Source organism: Bactrocera dorsalis, chromosome 1 (assembly GCF_023373825.1).
Source record: "Bactrocera dorsalis isolate Fly_Bdor chromosome 1, ASM2337382v1, whole genome shotgun sequence".
NCBI lineage: Eukaryota > Metazoa > Arthropoda > Insecta > Diptera > Tephritidae > Bactrocera > Bactrocera dorsalis.
The window spans coordinates 85,721,794-85,739,700 of NC_064303.1; the positions used below are offsets into that span (position 1 = coordinate 85,721,794).

The following is a 17,907-nucleotide window of genomic DNA, read 5'->3' on the forward strand; positions in this document are numbered from 1 at the left end:
GTTATAAGTACAATAATTCAATTTATATATATAATTTGGATGCAGCTATTAGTTCGGTGTATCGACTTGGCCATCTGTACCCAAGCGGATATAAATTCACTTACGCATTTCGCTCCTTTTCACGCACGTTCAAATCCATTTTTGTTAAATTTATTATCCTTTTACCCTTCGCACTCGCGTTGCCGTAATGCATCATTTATCTGACACAGTTTATCTCTTAGAGTTACATTTAACTCTCCCCATAACCCTTTTGTTGAGTTTGGTTGGCACGACTTGAAACCCATATTTAATAAATTGAAATTGATGACTTTTGCAGTTTCTTAAAATGTCTTGCTTAATACTCCCGGGTGATAAAATGCTGCTACGTACATTGCAGTAAATATTAACGTGTCTTATTTATTTTGTAAAAATAATCATTCCAAAATAAAGTTCATGCGACTGAACGCAATCTTAATAGGTGTGTATACGAGTACATAGTTAAGGGGTTATGTAAAATTATATACAAATATGTATAAGAGAATATTATAATTTAATCTCCGTAGATACAGATAAACGAAGTGCTCGAATCAGAAGCTCAACTGACAGAGTAGCGCCGTGCCTCGCTCGATCCAATGCGATGGATTGGTGTTGGGATTGCACTCCAGCAGCATGGCCACGACAAAATTAGTACTATGCCCAGTGGTGGAGAGTACACCGCGACGTTCAGCAGTTTTGTACAGAGGACAAAGGTAGACGTGACGCTCTTTGAGATCGCTACGCTTAACTGGTTTCATCCAAATCAATGGCATGCGGTCGAATAATTCGCGAGGCCGTGATTCTGCTAGCCAATTACCACCACGATCCCAGCAAGCACCTTCTAGGAAGACACCGTATACAAACACACCATCGGCCGGCGGTGTTATGCCTTTTGTTTCATCCTCCTCTAAGCGCAGCACCTCATAGTCGAATACCAACAAATCGATTGGTATAATATACTTACGAGCGAAATTCTGCTGAGCACCAGTGAGAAAAGCCTGGGTGAAGAAGAAGCCAGAGAGCCAAAATGTTGACGGTGGACCATCATCGAACCATTTCTAAAAAGTTAAATAATTTTATAATTTTAGCTGTGTTGTATAATACTGTATTACTTAATATAATAACTTTGTTTTTATAATTTTGAAATTTAGAGTTTAAGTTTGGTATTCCTACTAGAAACCAGAATTGATGTTTAGCAATTTTTAATTCCAACTTCAGCGATCTCAGATTTTGTAGTATATTTTATACAAATGTCCATATAACTCTAATTATAGCAACATCTATGTACTTTAGAACGGTTTGCCAAATACTTAAATGTGTTTAATGTGGAACGGAGATCTCATCGCAAATGATCTAGAACTACCAGTGAAAAATTCAAACTCTAAAAGTCAACCGTCTTACTCTCGAAGGAAACCCGTTTCATTTGTAGAGGAAAGGAGACTCCACTTATTCGTACTGCTGCTTTTTTCTAATAAAAAAATGGTCTCCAAATTGAGCACATGTGAAAAGTGTTGGGTTAGGTTAGATCAGATGGCTGATCGAAAATCCCACGAGGCCTAGGATATCTATTCCTTTTAGAAGCCATAGAAAAGAAGAGCTCCTGTGTTCAAACTTATAAATTACGAAAACGCTTAATAGTCATTATAAATTTGCATAGGCGTTTAATTTAAACTCCCGCCAGCTCGGTGGATTGCCTGAAGGTGTGCGCTCCCCAGTGTTTAAGTGTTGATCTCCATACGCTGAACAGTCAAGAAGGAAGTATTGAGTTGCTTCCACTTCATAATCTTCCTTACAGCTTCTGCAATGGCGTCTTGTAAGATTCCCAACCTTACCGCATGAACGCCAATAGGGCAATGGCTTATTGAAAGCCCCACAACTAAGATGAGGCTAGCCTTACGGAAGCAAAGAGGTCACTATATTTTCTGCGACCAATCTTAGACCAAAAGGCTTTTGCGACAGCACATGTACCGACGGTTAACCAGCGCTGGCCAATCGCCAAGCTTCCGCGAAGCCCAGGTATCTAGTAGTAGAAGAAAAGAGTATACGGGGGCACCGACCCGCTCTCATTCTACTGATAGCGATTCTAGGGTGCCTTTCCTTGCTGGCTCATCAGCTTTATATTTTCTGGCGATTCCGTTATGGCCCGGTACCCACACTAGTCTTATCACAAATGCATTCAATGCTGTTGATAACGAGGTTAGGCGCTCCTCGACCAACTCTGAATGTAAATGAGTTCAAGGCTAGCATCGCCACTCTGCTATCTGGGTGTATGATCACTTTTCTGAAGGAGACTGTCCTCCGGAGCCCTCCTTAATGGCGGCAAGATACTAAAATAGTTAGTAAATCTAAAGCTGGAGTTGATACAGAGAGCTCCCGATAGTAAACCCCCCCACCACCCTTCCACCCAAACCTTGGCCCATCCGTAAGGAAGCTTACTGCCTCTCTCCTCCAACGGCTTCTTCCCACCCGTAGCTCCCTCGTCAGTATATGGGCAAAGAAGGAATCGCCAGAGTTCGATTCGGCGACTTCATGGTCTAAGTGGTGAAGTATGAAATTAAAGTGTGTCCAAGTGTTCAGATAGGTACTCTTTTAAAAACCCAGATTCTCTGAGTCTAATAGCCATTTCCGCAGCCATACACCTTCCGGGCACCATGCACTAAACGGCATTAAAGGTGTGTTCAAAATGGAAAGGCATACAACGAACAGAATCTTTTTATAATTTACTGAATCTTAATAAATTTAAATCTGAAATTTTAGAGAACCACTGAAGGGTTAAACAAAAATTTCTTGAAGGAAAGCTTTTGTTTTCAACGAACCGTAATGTGAGTATCAATGGCAAGCTAAATGGTTAACTTATTTCAATCTTTTTAAGCAACAGGGTAGGAAAATATTTAATCAATGACCTATTTTACTAAACCCCTAAATACAAATATGTACATATGTACAGTACTCCACGCCTAACGCCACTCCCAAATATAAATTAACAAATACAACGTTTAATTGACTTAGTATGTCAATTAATCTCGTTCGATTGACTAACATTGAAGATGATCCTATACTAAATGATTATTAGGAGGGAAGAGGTGGGTAAAAGAAAATTTTTAGAGCCTATTCACAAGGCCTCAGCCGAAGTCGTTGCTACTCTAGTGAAGGTGGAATCATTTGGTCTCATCAGAAAAATGTTCACTTTTCGTCCGCGCGATACATAATCGACTACTTTAACTTCGCAACATCAACTAAACCGGAGAATTAAAGTAGGTTTTAAATGGGCAATATGGATTTTGACCTACATAAGTTAAGAAAAGCAGCTTAGTCCTTTTAAACGGGAAATACTGTATTTTGTATGAATTCACATCAAACGGTTATAATCACATTGCTTGGCAACGCAAACTAGTTAGCTGTGTTAGCCTAGGAATTCTTACCTGCAAAAAGCTCAAACGTTGCAGAAAATCATTAATGTAGCTTCCTAGTGGTTTTAAGCTTGGATACGACTTGCCAGCCCACATCGCTGGTATTTTGCTTATCAGTACGCTACGGTAAACAGCCTCCATGGCAGCAGACATCACAACGAGACCTGTGGCAAAAGAAAAATTGTAAAAAATACTTTATACTTGTAGAACGAAGTAAATAAAGAAGAATAAAAAAATTCGCGTATATTTGTGATAGCAAATAAATGTGTGAATTTTGTATGTACTTTGGACACAAAAGTATCAACTCAAATAAATAAATAAAAATCGGTTATCGCACGAATGCGAACGAGATACGAGTAATCGATTTGTATATATGAAGTTCACTAATTTTCGAACTTCTAATTTGACAAAAAATATTTTTTATAAATTTTTAAGCAATCAAAAATAGAACTACAAATAAAATCAGCCAAACTATGGCGCAATCCAGCCATCATAAGCTTGCAAAACGCGTGTTTAGGAGCGTTTACGACGCGGAATGCTCGACAGCTGATGAGAAAAGCGATCAAAAGACGTTCAAGAACGCGCGCAATAAAGCTACAACCGCTAAGATGTATGCAAGATACGAGTTCTCGAAGGAAGTTGGTCTGGAGCCCTACGTATACCGCAAGGAGTTAACAGTTACACCGAGTGACTACGACCGTAACTCACTAACATCTGGTTCAACCGATTCACTAAGTCATTCCTACAATCGGATTTCAACGCGCTTGCGGGGAGGTATTTTGTTGTTACCATTTAGTTTGAAAATATTTTTATTAAAGCTGCTTTCCTTAGGTGTCAACAACCCGGCCGAACGGCGTGTGACGAATATTGTTACTGCACCCAGCGAATGTAAATCCAAAGCACTCGGCTTAGATCACTTTATACCAGACACGAAAGTCAATGTGCTCGAAATGAAGTTGAATCTTTCTACCGAAGCAGAGAATAGTCCTGCTCAAAAGTATGCTTATTGTAAATATTTTGAAGAGATTAAGGAGAAAAAGGTCAAAACTCGAGGAACGCAATCATTGTATCGGTAAGCACATATATTTGGGTTTGTAAATTTCCATTATAATGAGTACTCGTCTCACTTTCTCTCCAGAGAATCGTCCGCTCAAACTTTGCCTTATCTTCCTGAAGTTTCGAATAACGAACGTGATTTAGAGCAAATAGAGCTTTTCAAGTTACCCACCATTTTGCCTGGTGATGGCCCACCCGGTTTATATCAAGTCGAAGTACTTGAACGAGCGCGTAAGCGTTGGGCTTTCGCGCGAGCACTGAAAGAAAATCTGAGACGTCAAATCGAGGAAGTGAAGCAACAAGCCAAACTGTCGGGCGATAGTGTTGTATTACAGGCTTTCGAATGGGAACATTGGATTGAGCGCGAAGAATATATACAAGAATGCCAGATGTTACGACTCGAAATACTCATTGGCATGTTCAATAAACGGGAAGAGAAAATGCATGCCACCTCAAAAGTACGCATTGAGCGCAGCTATGAAGAAATACTCGCACGCCGTGATGCTTCGTTGCACAAGAATCAGGTGGAATATGAAAGAGGGATACGCCAACTGGAAATCAAACGGCGCCGTGTGCCAAAGTGTTGGCGCAAAGAGAATATTGTTAGCCAACTCGGTAGTCCGAGCTCGGAGTTTTATGGACCACAGTTGCGCTACGGCGTCAATCCGGCACGCAGACACTTTGTTGGTGGTCGTAAAGAATTTGAAGCGCGTATGGATGATTTAGAAAAGCGTGCGGTTAAATTTACAAAGCTGGTATGTCCGTTTGCAAAGCTTAAAGAATGGGCTAAACCCAAGCAACGGCTTTTGGAAATCGAACAGAATTTCTGCTCGGATGAGAATCTCCAGAAAATGTATGAAACCCTAACGGTAAGTAACAAGTATTTTTAGTTACAAAGTAATATTCTTTAAAAATTAGATTTTCTCTCTTAGAGTTTACGGAAAAAGGCTGTAAAGCAAAAGATCGTACCAAAATGTCTCATCCAGAAGACTAAGCCAGTTTTAATAAATAAAGTTATATCCAGATCAGAGTATAGTATGGAAACCAAAGTCGAAGAAGACGTTGAAGTTCACGATATCTCAGAAAAGAAAGCCAGCGAAGGTGAGCTTAAACGCATAGAAGACCGGAAATTCCGACAATCTGTAGAAGATAAAAAGCAACGAGCACAATATCTTTTGCAGGAACTTTATAATGAGGAAGTCGAAGGCATGGTTCAAGAGTATGAAGGTTGTACAATAGGGTGGATTATGCGTTTCTTGTCAGAAGAAATGGGTCGCTTGCAAGAGCAACGCCTACTACATTATATCACAATGTTAGCACAAAAGGAGCGTTGGCGACGTGAAGCGGCCGAAGCTGGGCTGCGACAGAAAGAAAATAATATGCGTAAAATATACGAAGAAGTCTACAAGGAAACCATGGATGTGTGTCTCATTGGCCGCAAATATCTGAATACGATTTTAGATACAGACATACCGAATATTGCCCATCATAAGGCAGAAGATGAAGTCTTAGAAATGGCACGAATCATCGACATAGACATACAACGCTGGTTAGATTCACTGCATGACATACAAAACCCACTAAATTATAATTCCTTACGCTATAAACTCAAGAAGATAATGTTTCCTGATCTGAATGAAATCTTGAAGCAAATGGAGATTAAACAGATGTTACATAATATTATTGAAGAAGTGCTTTTCGATAAAGTTTTCACTGCTTTGGAACCTTACGATATATGTACATTCTTGGTGAGAGAATTGGTGGATCGTCTCATCGATCTCGATTTGTACTACTTTACTTCAGAAGAAACTTCAAATTGTTCCTGTACCGCTTGCGAATGTGGAGAGAATGAACGGGAAATAAGAGCTCTCTTACGAAAATTGATACGACGTGCTGTGCCTGGTCGGCGTTGGAAAACACCACTCGAGCGCACAGTCAAAGAATTGCTAGTTGATTTGATCAAAGATGTGGTTGAAGTCACCAATACCAGAGGATCAATATTCGAAAGTGATAGCTGGACTCGGTTTTGTAAATTACAGTTTTCTCCTTCACATATGGATTTGCGTCATCCCTCCACCCACGCCCTAAAAGCTCCTTCATCCACCTCTTCTTCGTCAACTTCTATTAACTTTTTAACTGGTGTACATGTACATGCAGAACATGAACGATTTTGGTCGGAAAGTGAACTTTCATCTTTAGTTAAAAACAGGGAGGATATATCCACTGTCTTTGAGTATATGCCGGAAGCCGTAAGTAGCTTGAATATAAGATTCATATATTATTGATATTTGATGATACTCATTTACAAATATCATGCTAGTTTTACTATGATCCATCCGAGACTGCCGACTCTGATACAGATACGACGTTACCAGCAAAATTCTTGACTGAAATCTACAAAGAACTTTTACATTTCTTAGGACCTGAGGATGAAAGCGATGATATAGAGCAAGCTGAAGATAAACAGAGTACCAGCCGAAGCAGCCAAAGTCGTAAAAGCAGTGCTGGTGGCTTGCGAAGTATAATGGATGAAGTGTTTAGAAAAATATCAATACTTGAAAACGAAAGCGAAGCTATTGAGCCTGTAGAACGTTCCACATCTTCAGAAGTGTCCATGCGTGCACAAATTAAAACAGAAGAGGATGAAATCGCTGATATCTATCAAAAATCACTACCACTTGAACTAATCACTGATCAATCAAGTGAACGATTTTCTTTCCAATCTGCTGGTGAGAGTACTGAAGAACTGTCAATGCATGAGCTCGAGTTCCCCACGAGTAAAGCTGTAAAAGTCGCTTCTAAAACACCATCAATAGAAGAGTTGCCGGAATTAGTAGCACAACCAGAGGAAACAATGAAATCAGAAGAAGAAGCGCACTCAGAAAAGCATTCCGGGCGAGGCAGTGATATAAGCAAGAAATCCTCTCTACGTAGTCAACGTGAAAGTGCTAATGTCCCGCCACACGTACGGATCAGTGAGAAGTCGGAAATAGCTGAGTTTCAAAAATCGACCTCGCAAATAAGTGTTGAAAAACCGGCAGGAACGCGTGAGTCTGCTCATGTTCGTATCAGTCAGGAAATCTTGCAAGCCGAAGACAAGTCAGAGGCTGACGAACAGCGCAGTTAATCAATTATTACATTCGTATTTGTTATATATTTTTTACAGATATAAAACGATTTTTTTATTTTTTTGAATATGTTCTACAAATAAAAATATAAATTCAATTATTTCCTTATCACCTACTTGTTTCTCTTAGATAAAGTGCCTGTCATTCAGTTATACCGTAAGATACTTCTTAAGATACTTTTTGTACTCTCACATCGGTATTAAAAGTACAGAATGGGTGTTGCACCGCCATTTATCTGATTCTTTCACTTTACCATGTATAAATCCAGCACTAATTAAGATATCGGAATATAATATTACGACTTGTTAGTTACGTTGTGACAATGAGTGATATCGAACCACAACCACGCCTGCCTCCCAAATTACACAATTTTGAATTTCATAAAATTCACTTCACAGTGCAAATCAAGCACCAATGAAAATCTCAGGATGAAACTTTGCATTTAATTTCTCAAGCCCGCAGACCCCGAAAAAGTGGATCCCAGTGCCTACAGTTGGTTTTTCGCGAATATATCAGCCAATCTGTGAGTAATGTTACTGAAATTTCGAGAGAATATTTTTCTGATCACAGTGTAACTTGTATCAAAAATGTAGTAATATCGGATCAATACTTCCACCAACCCAAATATTCCGAAACGATTAAAGTTCCGAATACAAACAGGTCAGTCAATATGTCAGTTACTAAAAATATCCCACCTTCGGTACCTGAAACCTGAAAATACTTCCTTGACTCTTATTCTTTGCGACATTAGATCTTATCAAAAGTTGGCTTAAGCCCCAACTTGGTTCTTCCATACTTGTTTCTTGTTTAATATAAAGTTTTGGAAGATATTTACCCAGCTTTGATTCTTGCGAATTGCGAGAGTATAAAAAAAGTTACACCCGAATTTAGACTTTCCTCTCTTGTCAATTTTCAGTTTGCTCCCACCCTTGCACAATACAGCTAAATAAATTTTAAAAGATCGTAACTTACCCTTTATTCCTTTCCGCAGTGTTATCAAACTGGTACGAATGGTGCCGAGTAAAACATTGAAACGTGTCATCTCCTGCACAAGCACCGTATTCATACTCTGATGGTAGCTTGTCGGATAGCGAGATATGGCTGCGTCGCGATCAAAGTCTTTTGGTAATTTATTAAGTATGTCGGTGGCAACATTCGTTACCACTTCTTCTGGCGTTAAAGCTTTCTTGCCTTCACCTTCATCGCCTGCTGACGAGGCACTTGTGTCCTTAATAAAAAAAGGAGGGATATAAGGATCGGTTGGGACAGTGGGTAGGAAAAGGTTCTCAGGGTAACGTTTGGACAAGGTTTCAACAAAGAAGCTATGCGACTTTTCTAACAGCTATATTAAAGAGAGCAACAATTTTAATTTTGATTTTCAAAACTAAGGTAACTAACTACCCGAAATAGTACTCGTATACTTACACGACGCTGATAGAAATCCTGTTATATAACAGTTATAAGCTTAGTACAAAGTCAACAAAATATAATAAATAGAAATGAATATGCTTACCAAACGATCCTGGGAAGGCATTTAGATTTAATAAAAATGCAGTTTTTGAAAAATTTGAAACAACAAAAAATACTTAAACTTACTAATATACCAAAACGATAATTTAATAAAATATTCCCTGATCTAATTCGTTATAGACTCACCTGGGTCAACAGCGTATGACTCAGCAGCATATCCGTCTCATGTTGGTCCTTCATTATGTCGGCGTTTGCATGGAACCCGAATATACCCGGTGCGGTTTGTATAGGTAACTCGCGCGTATAATTCAAATACAGTTCTAGCTCCTTAAAAACTGGTATACAATATATTTTTTCATCGTCGAAATAATGACGATTTTCTAGGTCCAATACTTTAGGACTATAATAGATATTCAATATGGTTTTCAAAGTTCTTCTGTCCCAATCATCGGTGACACGTCCACCGTAGTTGCATTCACCGGTCAAATAACGCAAAGCGTCGTAATTCACACCCTCATATTGATCCAAAAACATTTTCAACTGCATTAAGCTTATACGCAAATCGGTCTCGTTGAATTCATAAGGAATATTCCAGCCGATTGGACCAAAGTAGCGTCGCTCTTGTATGACAGCGTGGAAGAAGCACAACGAATAGATTAATTGTTTGAAAGTCTGTGTCTGTTTACATGACTCGAACCACTCTGGATCACTAATGGGATCGCTTAAGAGCGAACGCGTTATATTCGAACGTAAACCTTTTGGCGGCTCATTGGTCATTTTAATGCCGTTTTGCAGCACAACAACCGGGAAATGATCGGCAGGGTATGAGGTGAGCCAGAGACGGAAGTCTGGATGTGTAGCATCAGGCACCAAATTTTCGCACACTTTTTCCAGTGTTGGCATAAAACTCTTGGCTAAATGACAATTCTGTAGCACTACCCAATTGCCGAGTTTAATGCCATCGTCTATCATTTTTGTCGCAATAGGCCCCTGTCCCTGTCCAAGGGAAAGCGAAAACAAGCGATTTGTACCAAATCCTTGTTCGTCAGCGAACTTCAAAAGTGTTGCTGTGGGGTCCGAGCCAGGAGTTAAGATGAAAATAAGTGGTATGCAACAATGAGAATCCGAAAAAGAGGCCATCAGGTCAAATTGCGGTGGATCGACGAATTCAAGGCCCAATTGTTCTGAAATAAACAGACAGATATACAAATACGAAGACTTGTTTAGTATTTGTCAAATTATACAGTGAATTGTGGATTTTACGGACAACAAATTAAGCTTATAAAAATATGCTGGTATTATTAAGTTTCAAACTTATTTCAATAAACAGTTGTATTTTATATTCCCATCACTTACCACCAACAAATTTCATTACTGCTGGAACCAATTTATCCGAGCGGAAGACACGTAATAACAGTAACTTCTGGAACAATGTCAATTTAGCCGTCCATGGCTGTGGTATCGCGGCATTGTCTTGTGGCGTTTTCGAGTCAAAGAATAATTTCCAATCACTTAAATTGCTAGTGACATGTTCACGTAATCCCTTGAAATTGGGTAATTCCGAGAGACGGCAAATTTCATTCCAACTATTAACGCCTAACCAACGGGCGGGGTTTGCATGGGGATTATCCAGGCCAATTCCACCAGTCAGCAGGAACATCCATTCCGTATTGTCAATCAAATTTTCAGCTTTCATAAGGTTTATGTTCAAAATCAATGAAAAAAGCAACTTGTCCTGAAATAAATTGAAACGAAAGAGACAGAGAGAGATAAAAAAAAGTGCAGAGTGTATGGTACAGACAACGGAAGTTTTTAAAAGTAATATACGCACTACATGCTTCGTTTAGAATATATGGAAGTACTTAGGATATTAAATATTGATTAAGTTCACAAGATGTACATATGAGACAATGACACAATACAGAAGAAAATACCGAGCTGAATACGTATGTATTTACACGAATATAAGCTTAGAGTTAAGTCAATTGTCAAATTGCACCATAAAAATACATATATAAATACTGGAATATATACATATATGTATGTATATATATTTGTTTCCATACATACACATTCACCACCTTATACTGTCGGCTGCTGTTTACGCACAATCTGACACTAATGATATCAAGTAACAAACAGTTCAAAGGCCTCCAAACATATACCCCGCCTTCGGCCGAGATAATGGATTGTAATGGCACAGCAAAGACCGATGTAGCACGAGTCGATAAAGAGCAGAAAATTAATGAGATACATTTCACCAAAAAAATATAAATAAATAAGGAAAACGACCAGTGAGTAAGTAGGATAATTACCCTATAGGGAATATCTGTCCAGAAAATTTAACATTTCTTTTTCATCGCACACGCTTTCTCGGAATTTGACAATTGTCTACCGAAGAGATATGTACTATATACTTATTAAAAAGTATGGAGTTAGTCAAAACACAGATCGAGCCATTTACCATAGGACCCACAGTAATTTATAAATTATGTAATCAAAAGATTTATTTTATTTCAAGAATTAAACAAACGGACTTGGAAAACATCAACTTATCTGTCAAAGCAACAGTACGAAAAGAAAACAAAGGTGGTTTTTATTAAAAATGTGTAGAATTTGGAAGTGTCTAATATTAGCTTATGGTAAACAATATGAAAACGATCATGAAATATGAGAGAGATTAGAGAACATAAACAAATATTAATTATTGGCTAAATGAGCAAAGCCTCCCCCTAGAGCCGCCACATCAACGTTGCTCTAAACAAAGTCACAACACTGTCACACTTCAATTCACCACACCAGCCACTCACGAGATTATGGTTTTTCAGAATATTCTACTTTAAGATCTATAGACTTTTGCATGTGTTTGAATAAATTGCCGATTTTTTTTTACTCTGATTTAGATATCTCCAAAATATGCATTCTGTACACATCAACCGCCTCCGTAGGTGACCAAAAATGTTAACTTCTTACTTTGTTTGAAGTCATTCCGTGCCAAGTCAGTACTTTACAATTGTTTCAGTCGATGTGTGAGAGCTCGCATTGTCACATTGAGTGATCCGTCTTCAGTGGTTGATTTTCCCAATGTCTCGAAAGACAGCTTGCAAATGGTTGTATACCACTCACAATTTACTGTTCAGAGTTGTTCTAGTGATACGCTTGGGACATGTCCAATGCTTCGTGCGCGAACAATTTTTGTTGAATTCTGCTCATCTAGAAACACCCATACAGTCTTCTGCTGTTTACTTTCGGTCTTATATGCATAAATCCAAAATTCATCATTTGTGTCGATGTCAGAGACATATTTCGAAGCACCACTAAGATATTTTTTTGCATTTCTCTCAGCATACCGACACAAGCAATTTTTTGAGCGATTGACAAATTTTGTAGGATCCAACGTGAACAAATATTTTTACAGTCAAATTTTCTACAATATTTCAAGCAGGCTGGTGTTACGGTAGATTGGTTAACGATCTAGCAATATTAGTTTGCACACAGTTACGACCTGCACGAAATTCCTCTTGGTGTAATCTGCGGTCTCAAATGAATTCTTTGATGAAGCTTCAACACAAAATTAAATTAAGTTCATGGATGCACTGTTGCTTAGTTAATCCACGTCGAAAGTCGATTTTTCGGCCGAGATGAATATTTTAAGTTACTGTAAACAATACAAATAGCTCACGTATGTAAAAACGTTAAGAATATGTATAAAATCAAAACGGCCAAACTTTACTATAAAGTTATGAGTAGCCAGTGCTAACGCAGTACCATATTTGGTTATCAGTACGAATTAATTTGGAAACAGTTAAGGGCTAATGAATTTCTCAACAGGGTCATTTATGAACAATTGCACACATGCATTTCTGTTAGTAAGCCTTGGCAATATGGAAGTAAAAGAAGATTTATAGAGCGATTCACTGATAGGCTTCCTGTAATGAAACAAACCTTGAAGAATATGTAGTATTTAGTGTATATTATTTTAGTATGGGATTAAGTTAAGAGGCTTATGTATTCATTTATTTGTATACAATTTACATATACATATTCTATGTATACATGTATACATACATATATCTAGAATATTTAAGTGTATGTGGCGTTACTATACATTCTATACGAAAATGGATCACATACGACAATATCAAGCGAAACTGGTCGTGGTTGAAGGCCGGTGAATCGTCCCAAACAGTGGCCAAGCCGGGATTGACGGCCTTGAAGGTTTTGCTGCGTGTTTGGTGGAATTGGAAGATAATCATTTACTAAGAGCTACTCCCATATGGCCAGACGCTTAATTCTACCATCTACTGCGAACAACTGGACCGCTTGAAGCTGGGGATAGACCAGAAACGTCCAGAATTGGCCAACAGGAAGGACACACACTTCGTTGATGACTCGTCAGTAGCTACGGGAGCTCTGATGGCAAGTTTCATCGCATCCACAATATAGCCCGGATATAACGCCAAGTGGTTACCACCTGTTCCTGTCCATGGCGATCGCCCTTGTTGGTGTAAAGTTAAACTCAAAAGAGGCTTGTGAAAAGTGACTGTCCCAGTTCGTCGCAAATAAGAAGGGGGGCTTCTACGAGGGGGGTATTCTGAAGTTGCCGTTGGGATGGAAACAGATTAACGAACGAACGGCGTTATTTGAACTATCGCAGTAACACTTTTTATAAAGCATTGAATAAAGAGCAAAAAGGCGGAAGGGGGATATTTGACAACCAAATATAAGATATTTTGGAACCAATGTTTAATAATGCCAAACTAGTAATGATCGTTACAAAAAAAGGGACGACTAAATGGCGGAGAATATGAACCCTATAAACTTTACAAACTCTCGCAAATTGAAGGAAAATCTGGAAAGTCTGTCGAGCATATGGAGATATTGACAGCAAAATATTCTTCAAATAATATGAGTTAAACCATATTCCAACTCAATCATCGAGGTCTCTTATTGACAACTGACGATTTTCAGGCAACAAATTTTTGATTTTTTGGAAGTGGCTCTCGTCGATAGAGGTTGATGGGCGTCCAGAGCGAGGTTCTCGTGTCCGCACAAAAATTTTCGTTTCGCAAAAAAATTGGTCCTCAACAAAATCAAGTATTGTTAGGTTAGGTTAGGTTAATCTGGTAGGTCAATAAGCCACGCCAATCAGTTACTAGGTCCATGAGGAGTAGTCATCCTTTAGGATGATTGCGCTTGACGCGTATTTTAACAGACTCGGTGGCCTCACGATCGATACCTCCCCTAGTGTATCATACCGTGGGGATCCCCAGATTCTTACAGCGTAGACTTGCCAATGTGGAACAAGTGAACAAGAGATGCTCCATTGTTTCTCTGATGCCTTGCTCTAGACATTTCCTGCAGTCTTCCCGATCTATCACCCTCATTTTGTGTACTTCCGATCTATTGTTTTGCACATGACTTATGCAGTTTTGAACCCATGCACCCTAGAATAAAAAGTTTACCTGCCTTCCTGACGCCCGGGATTTTTAAGTGACAATTTTGCCTTACACTTTGATTACAGTAGTTTAAGAACTAGGGAGAAAATCTAGAACGAGGATGCCAACTTTTGTAAGGAGTTATGAGTAGATATCGTATAGTGAACCATGTGTAGTAGTATAGCGATTTAATCATTTTACTAATGGATAGATATTAATCAGTTTTCCCAGTTATACCGATTATATTCTCGTATCATTGATATCATTGATTTGATATTCATTTATTTTAAGGTGGTATAACCAACAATTAGGTGAACCCAACCACCATATGTATATTACATGTTGTGAAAAAAAAATTCTGGAAAACAGTTCAACCGGCATTGTCAACCAACAACATTAACTAAATAAACAACTATGTGCGTTCTTTAATATAATACAAGTGAAATCAGTTCTCTTTAGCAAGAGTTCTGCAAAATAAAATTCACTTACCCTTTCGAAAAGACTACGGCAAATATTTACATAAAGGCTATACGTAAAGTGTATACGTAAATCTTTCAAACGCTCTTCAATGTCATCCACTTTATCAGTATTGTCAATAGACGCCGTAAAGAGAGAGACAAACCACAGGAGACTGTACTGATACATGGGATCAATGTTTGCCAATTCGACTGCAAAGAAATGAGAAGTAAATTACAAATTAATTATAATATTGATACACGTCGATATATTTATTTATATTTAAATATGTATGTATTTCAAAAGATTTAGAAGACACATTGGAAGATAATATTGTTATAGACATTACCGTAAGCAAACAAAATGATTGTCACATTTTGGCTACTGTGCCATGGTATGGCGGTCAGTAATCTAGTAAAATAAATCTACTCGAAACTCAAACAAATAGCCGTACATATACAATATATTCCTAAAGCCTACTTCGCCAAATTAAAGCACAAAGTAAATGGCATCCATTAACTAATTAAATGCTTTTAAATTTTAGAAAACAGCTTGTGGGTCATTAATTTAATTTTCAACTAACACTTATGCACATGCTCAGGACACATTGAAAATTCTTGAGAAAATCAGAGTGTTATCCTTTGTTGCCGAACGTTATTGACTACAGGAAATGTAGGCATATCCACCATTCCCCCCTCTCTGAATCGAACCACTGTGTTAGAGTATGTTATGAGGTCCAAAACATTGTGAAGGTTTTCACGAAAATGTCCTATTCTACTTCTATGCCAAACCATATTACACCGGAAAATACATCACTACTCACCTATGGTAAAGAAGAGTATAGTAGAATGTGCTGCAATAGGTACATAACTCAGTCGCGCTATATCGATCTGCCGCTCCGTGGCTTCAGTGACAATTTGCTTTTCATTTATATCGTTGGCTAATGCTTTCGATGAACTCAATATTTGCACGGCTGTTTCGTCCTCCAATATGTTTTCCGCGGACGAAAGTACTTCCAGAATTTTATCTTCTGTTTCCTTCAGCATACGCTTATTCTCAGCACCTTGTACGATAAGCGTATTCTTCTCCGCCTCCAAATCGGGACGCTCACGTGCAACTGTTATGCCCAACAGCTGATCTTGCAAGCCTTGTGTGGTGATCATGAAATTCAAAACCGTCACTTTAACTGCGACCTCTGGTAGGTAATGTGGATTACGCAACTTTGTGGAAATATAAAATCTATACAAATTGTGAATAGGGAACAGAGAACAAGGTAAATAGTTCAGATATAAGCCTAAATGCATAAAACTTCAGTGTGGATATTACGCACTTAAAGGCATGGTTGTATTCAATCACTGAATCACCCAATTTTATGCACAGTGTGCCGCCTTGCTTGAAGAGTTGTTTAAGCAGTATCGCCTCTAGCAATGGATCCAATTCTTCACCTACATTTTCCAAAAGAACTGGAAGACCAAATTGTATCGCATTTTCAAGCACTCGTGTGTAGTCGGGCTGGTTTAGTCGTATTACACACAGACGATTGCCTTTCTCCAAGTTTTTCACCCATTTGTTGGCTTGACCCTGAGGATCGATCATAAGCGGCCAGCGTCGAGAGTTCCTTAAAAAAAATGACCATATCACATTTTAGTATCATGAAAAATAAATTAAATTGAATCGCATGAAGTATTAGAGTGTAATGGGGTGTGGTCATATTTCTGGGTAAGCAGTTGCAGTCGTGGGCTCTAGTCACGCACTCTGGAAACGTGAGTAAAGCTTGTGGAATATGTGGTAGCCAACCCGTGTGAAATCTGGGGTCACGGCTAAAAGAGAGGAAGCTTCAACGGAGACACTCCAACATATTCTTAAGGTTTGGCTGAGTTCTAATTGCAGTGTCTCTAAACCATAAGTGTGGTTGCGAGTAGGCGCCGGTCTTGAAATAAGCGGTTCGCTATATAAATGTGTATAAAACTCTGTACTACTCGCCTAGCGAGGTTATGGCGGGGTTTGGGACCCGCCACGTATAAACCATTCCCTATGCAGAAGGAACAATGAAATGAAAAACCCTACTTTTGATGACCACCACAACAAACGTAGTTAGGACTATGATTTAACTGAAGCGATACAGAAGAAAGTGCAAGTAATATAAATGCAACAAATAAGGAAGGACTAAGTTTGTAATCAAATATTTCTTACCCTAGCTACTTGGCAGCATCAGAGCCGGAGAAATTCCTCTCCTTATATTTAATATTTTCGGCAAAAAGTCAGCTACAGTCAGCGTCATATTTCATCGTACGGCACACTAAAATCATTTTTTCCGTTTTCAGTAGATTCAAATGAAAAAAGTTCTTCCACAAATTGATTAAAATAAAAAGCAAAATATATTTCATAATTCAGTTGCGCACATTTTTTCTCAAAATGAATGTAAAACTTGAAAGTATACTAAATGTTCAAAGATGCTGCGTCATAATTCATCGTACGGCACTTTTTACCGTTAATTTTAAGTATTATATTGCAAAACAAAATAACTTCAACATAGAAGTGGAATCAGTTTATCACGTGCAGTGAAGTGGACAAGTGTAAATACTATATTATCCTATTTTTTCAATAATGGATAAAAGAAAAGAAACTTCTTCAGATTTTCGAGAAATAGTTATAAAATTACGAAAAGATGGAAAATCATTGAGTGAAATTGCTAAAACTACATCTAAATCTAAGTCTACTATACAGCATATAGTAAATTCGTTTGAAAAAAATAATACTTGCGAGTACAAAAAAAGATCGGGACGCCCGCGAGAACTTAATGATAGAGATGAGCGGGCTGTTGTGGATATGGTACGAAAAAATCCACGTGTAAGTAGTTTGGAAATATGCAGCGAAATTGAAAGAGCTTCGGAAAAGTGTGTGAGCAAGTCTACAATTCAGAGAACATTACGA

At 38.4% G+C, this 17,907-nt stretch overlaps 2 protein-coding genes across 3 annotated transcripts in view; one reads left to right on the forward strand and one right to left on the reverse strand.

Moving 5' to 3' along the window:
- Window positions 1-370: 370 nt before the first annotated feature.
- LOC105225169 (dynein axonemal heavy chain 7) overlaps window positions 371-17,907 on the reverse strand; it is a 44,465-nt gene continuing 26,928 nt past the window's right edge. The window contains exons 26-35 of one of the 2 annotated variants that reach the window (XM_049461796.1): window positions 16,304-16,591; window positions 15,797-16,212; window positions 15,007-15,185; window positions 10,436-10,814; window positions 9,266-10,263; window positions 9,123-9,131; window positions 9,035-9,052; window positions 8,582-8,951; window positions 3,438-3,589; window positions 371-1,073 (exon numbers count right to left, since the gene is read on the reverse strand). In XM_049461796.1, coding sequence (XP_049317753.1) covers window positions 567-1,073; window positions 3,438-3,589; window positions 8,582-8,951; window positions 9,035-9,052; window positions 9,123-9,131; window positions 9,266-10,263; window positions 10,436-10,814; window positions 15,007-15,185; window positions 15,797-16,212; window positions 16,304-16,591 — 3,316 coding nt within the window. In that variant the 3' untranslated portion in view covers window positions 371-566. The remainder of the gene's footprint in view (window positions 1,074-3,437; window positions 3,590-8,581; window positions 8,952-9,034; window positions 9,053-9,122; window positions 9,132-9,265; window positions 10,264-10,435; window positions 10,815-15,006; window positions 15,186-15,796; window positions 16,213-16,303; window positions 16,592-17,907) is intronic. The other variant, XM_049461820.1, reaches the window with a different exon arrangement.
- On the forward strand, window positions 3,598-7,667 carry LOC105225123 (uncharacterized). The gene is made up of 5 exons (XM_011203461.4): window positions 3,598-4,199; window positions 4,257-4,497; window positions 4,564-5,350; window positions 5,414-6,730; window positions 6,802-7,667. The coding sequence occupies exons 1-5, from the start codon at window positions 3,899-3,901 to the stop codon at window positions 7,606-7,608; spliced, it is 3,453 nt and encodes a 1,150-aa protein (XP_011201763.2). The 5' UTR covers window positions 3,598-3,898; the 3' UTR covers window positions 7,609-7,667.

Excerpts from the sequence above, each read along its gene's own strand:
- LOC105225123 (XM_011203461.4), top strand. The coding sequence starts at position 3,899 with ATGGCGCAATCCAGCCATCATAAGCTTGCAAAACGCGTGTTTAGGAGC. Across the intron at positions 5,351-5,413 it reads AAATGTATGAAACCCTAACG|AGTTTACGGAAAAAGGCTGT; the intron begins GTAAGTAACAAG and ends TTTCTCTCTTAG. Across the intron at positions 6,731-6,801 it reads TTGAGTATATGCCGGAAGCC|TTTTACTATGATCCATCCGA; the intron begins GTAAGTAGCTTG and ends ATATCATGCTAG.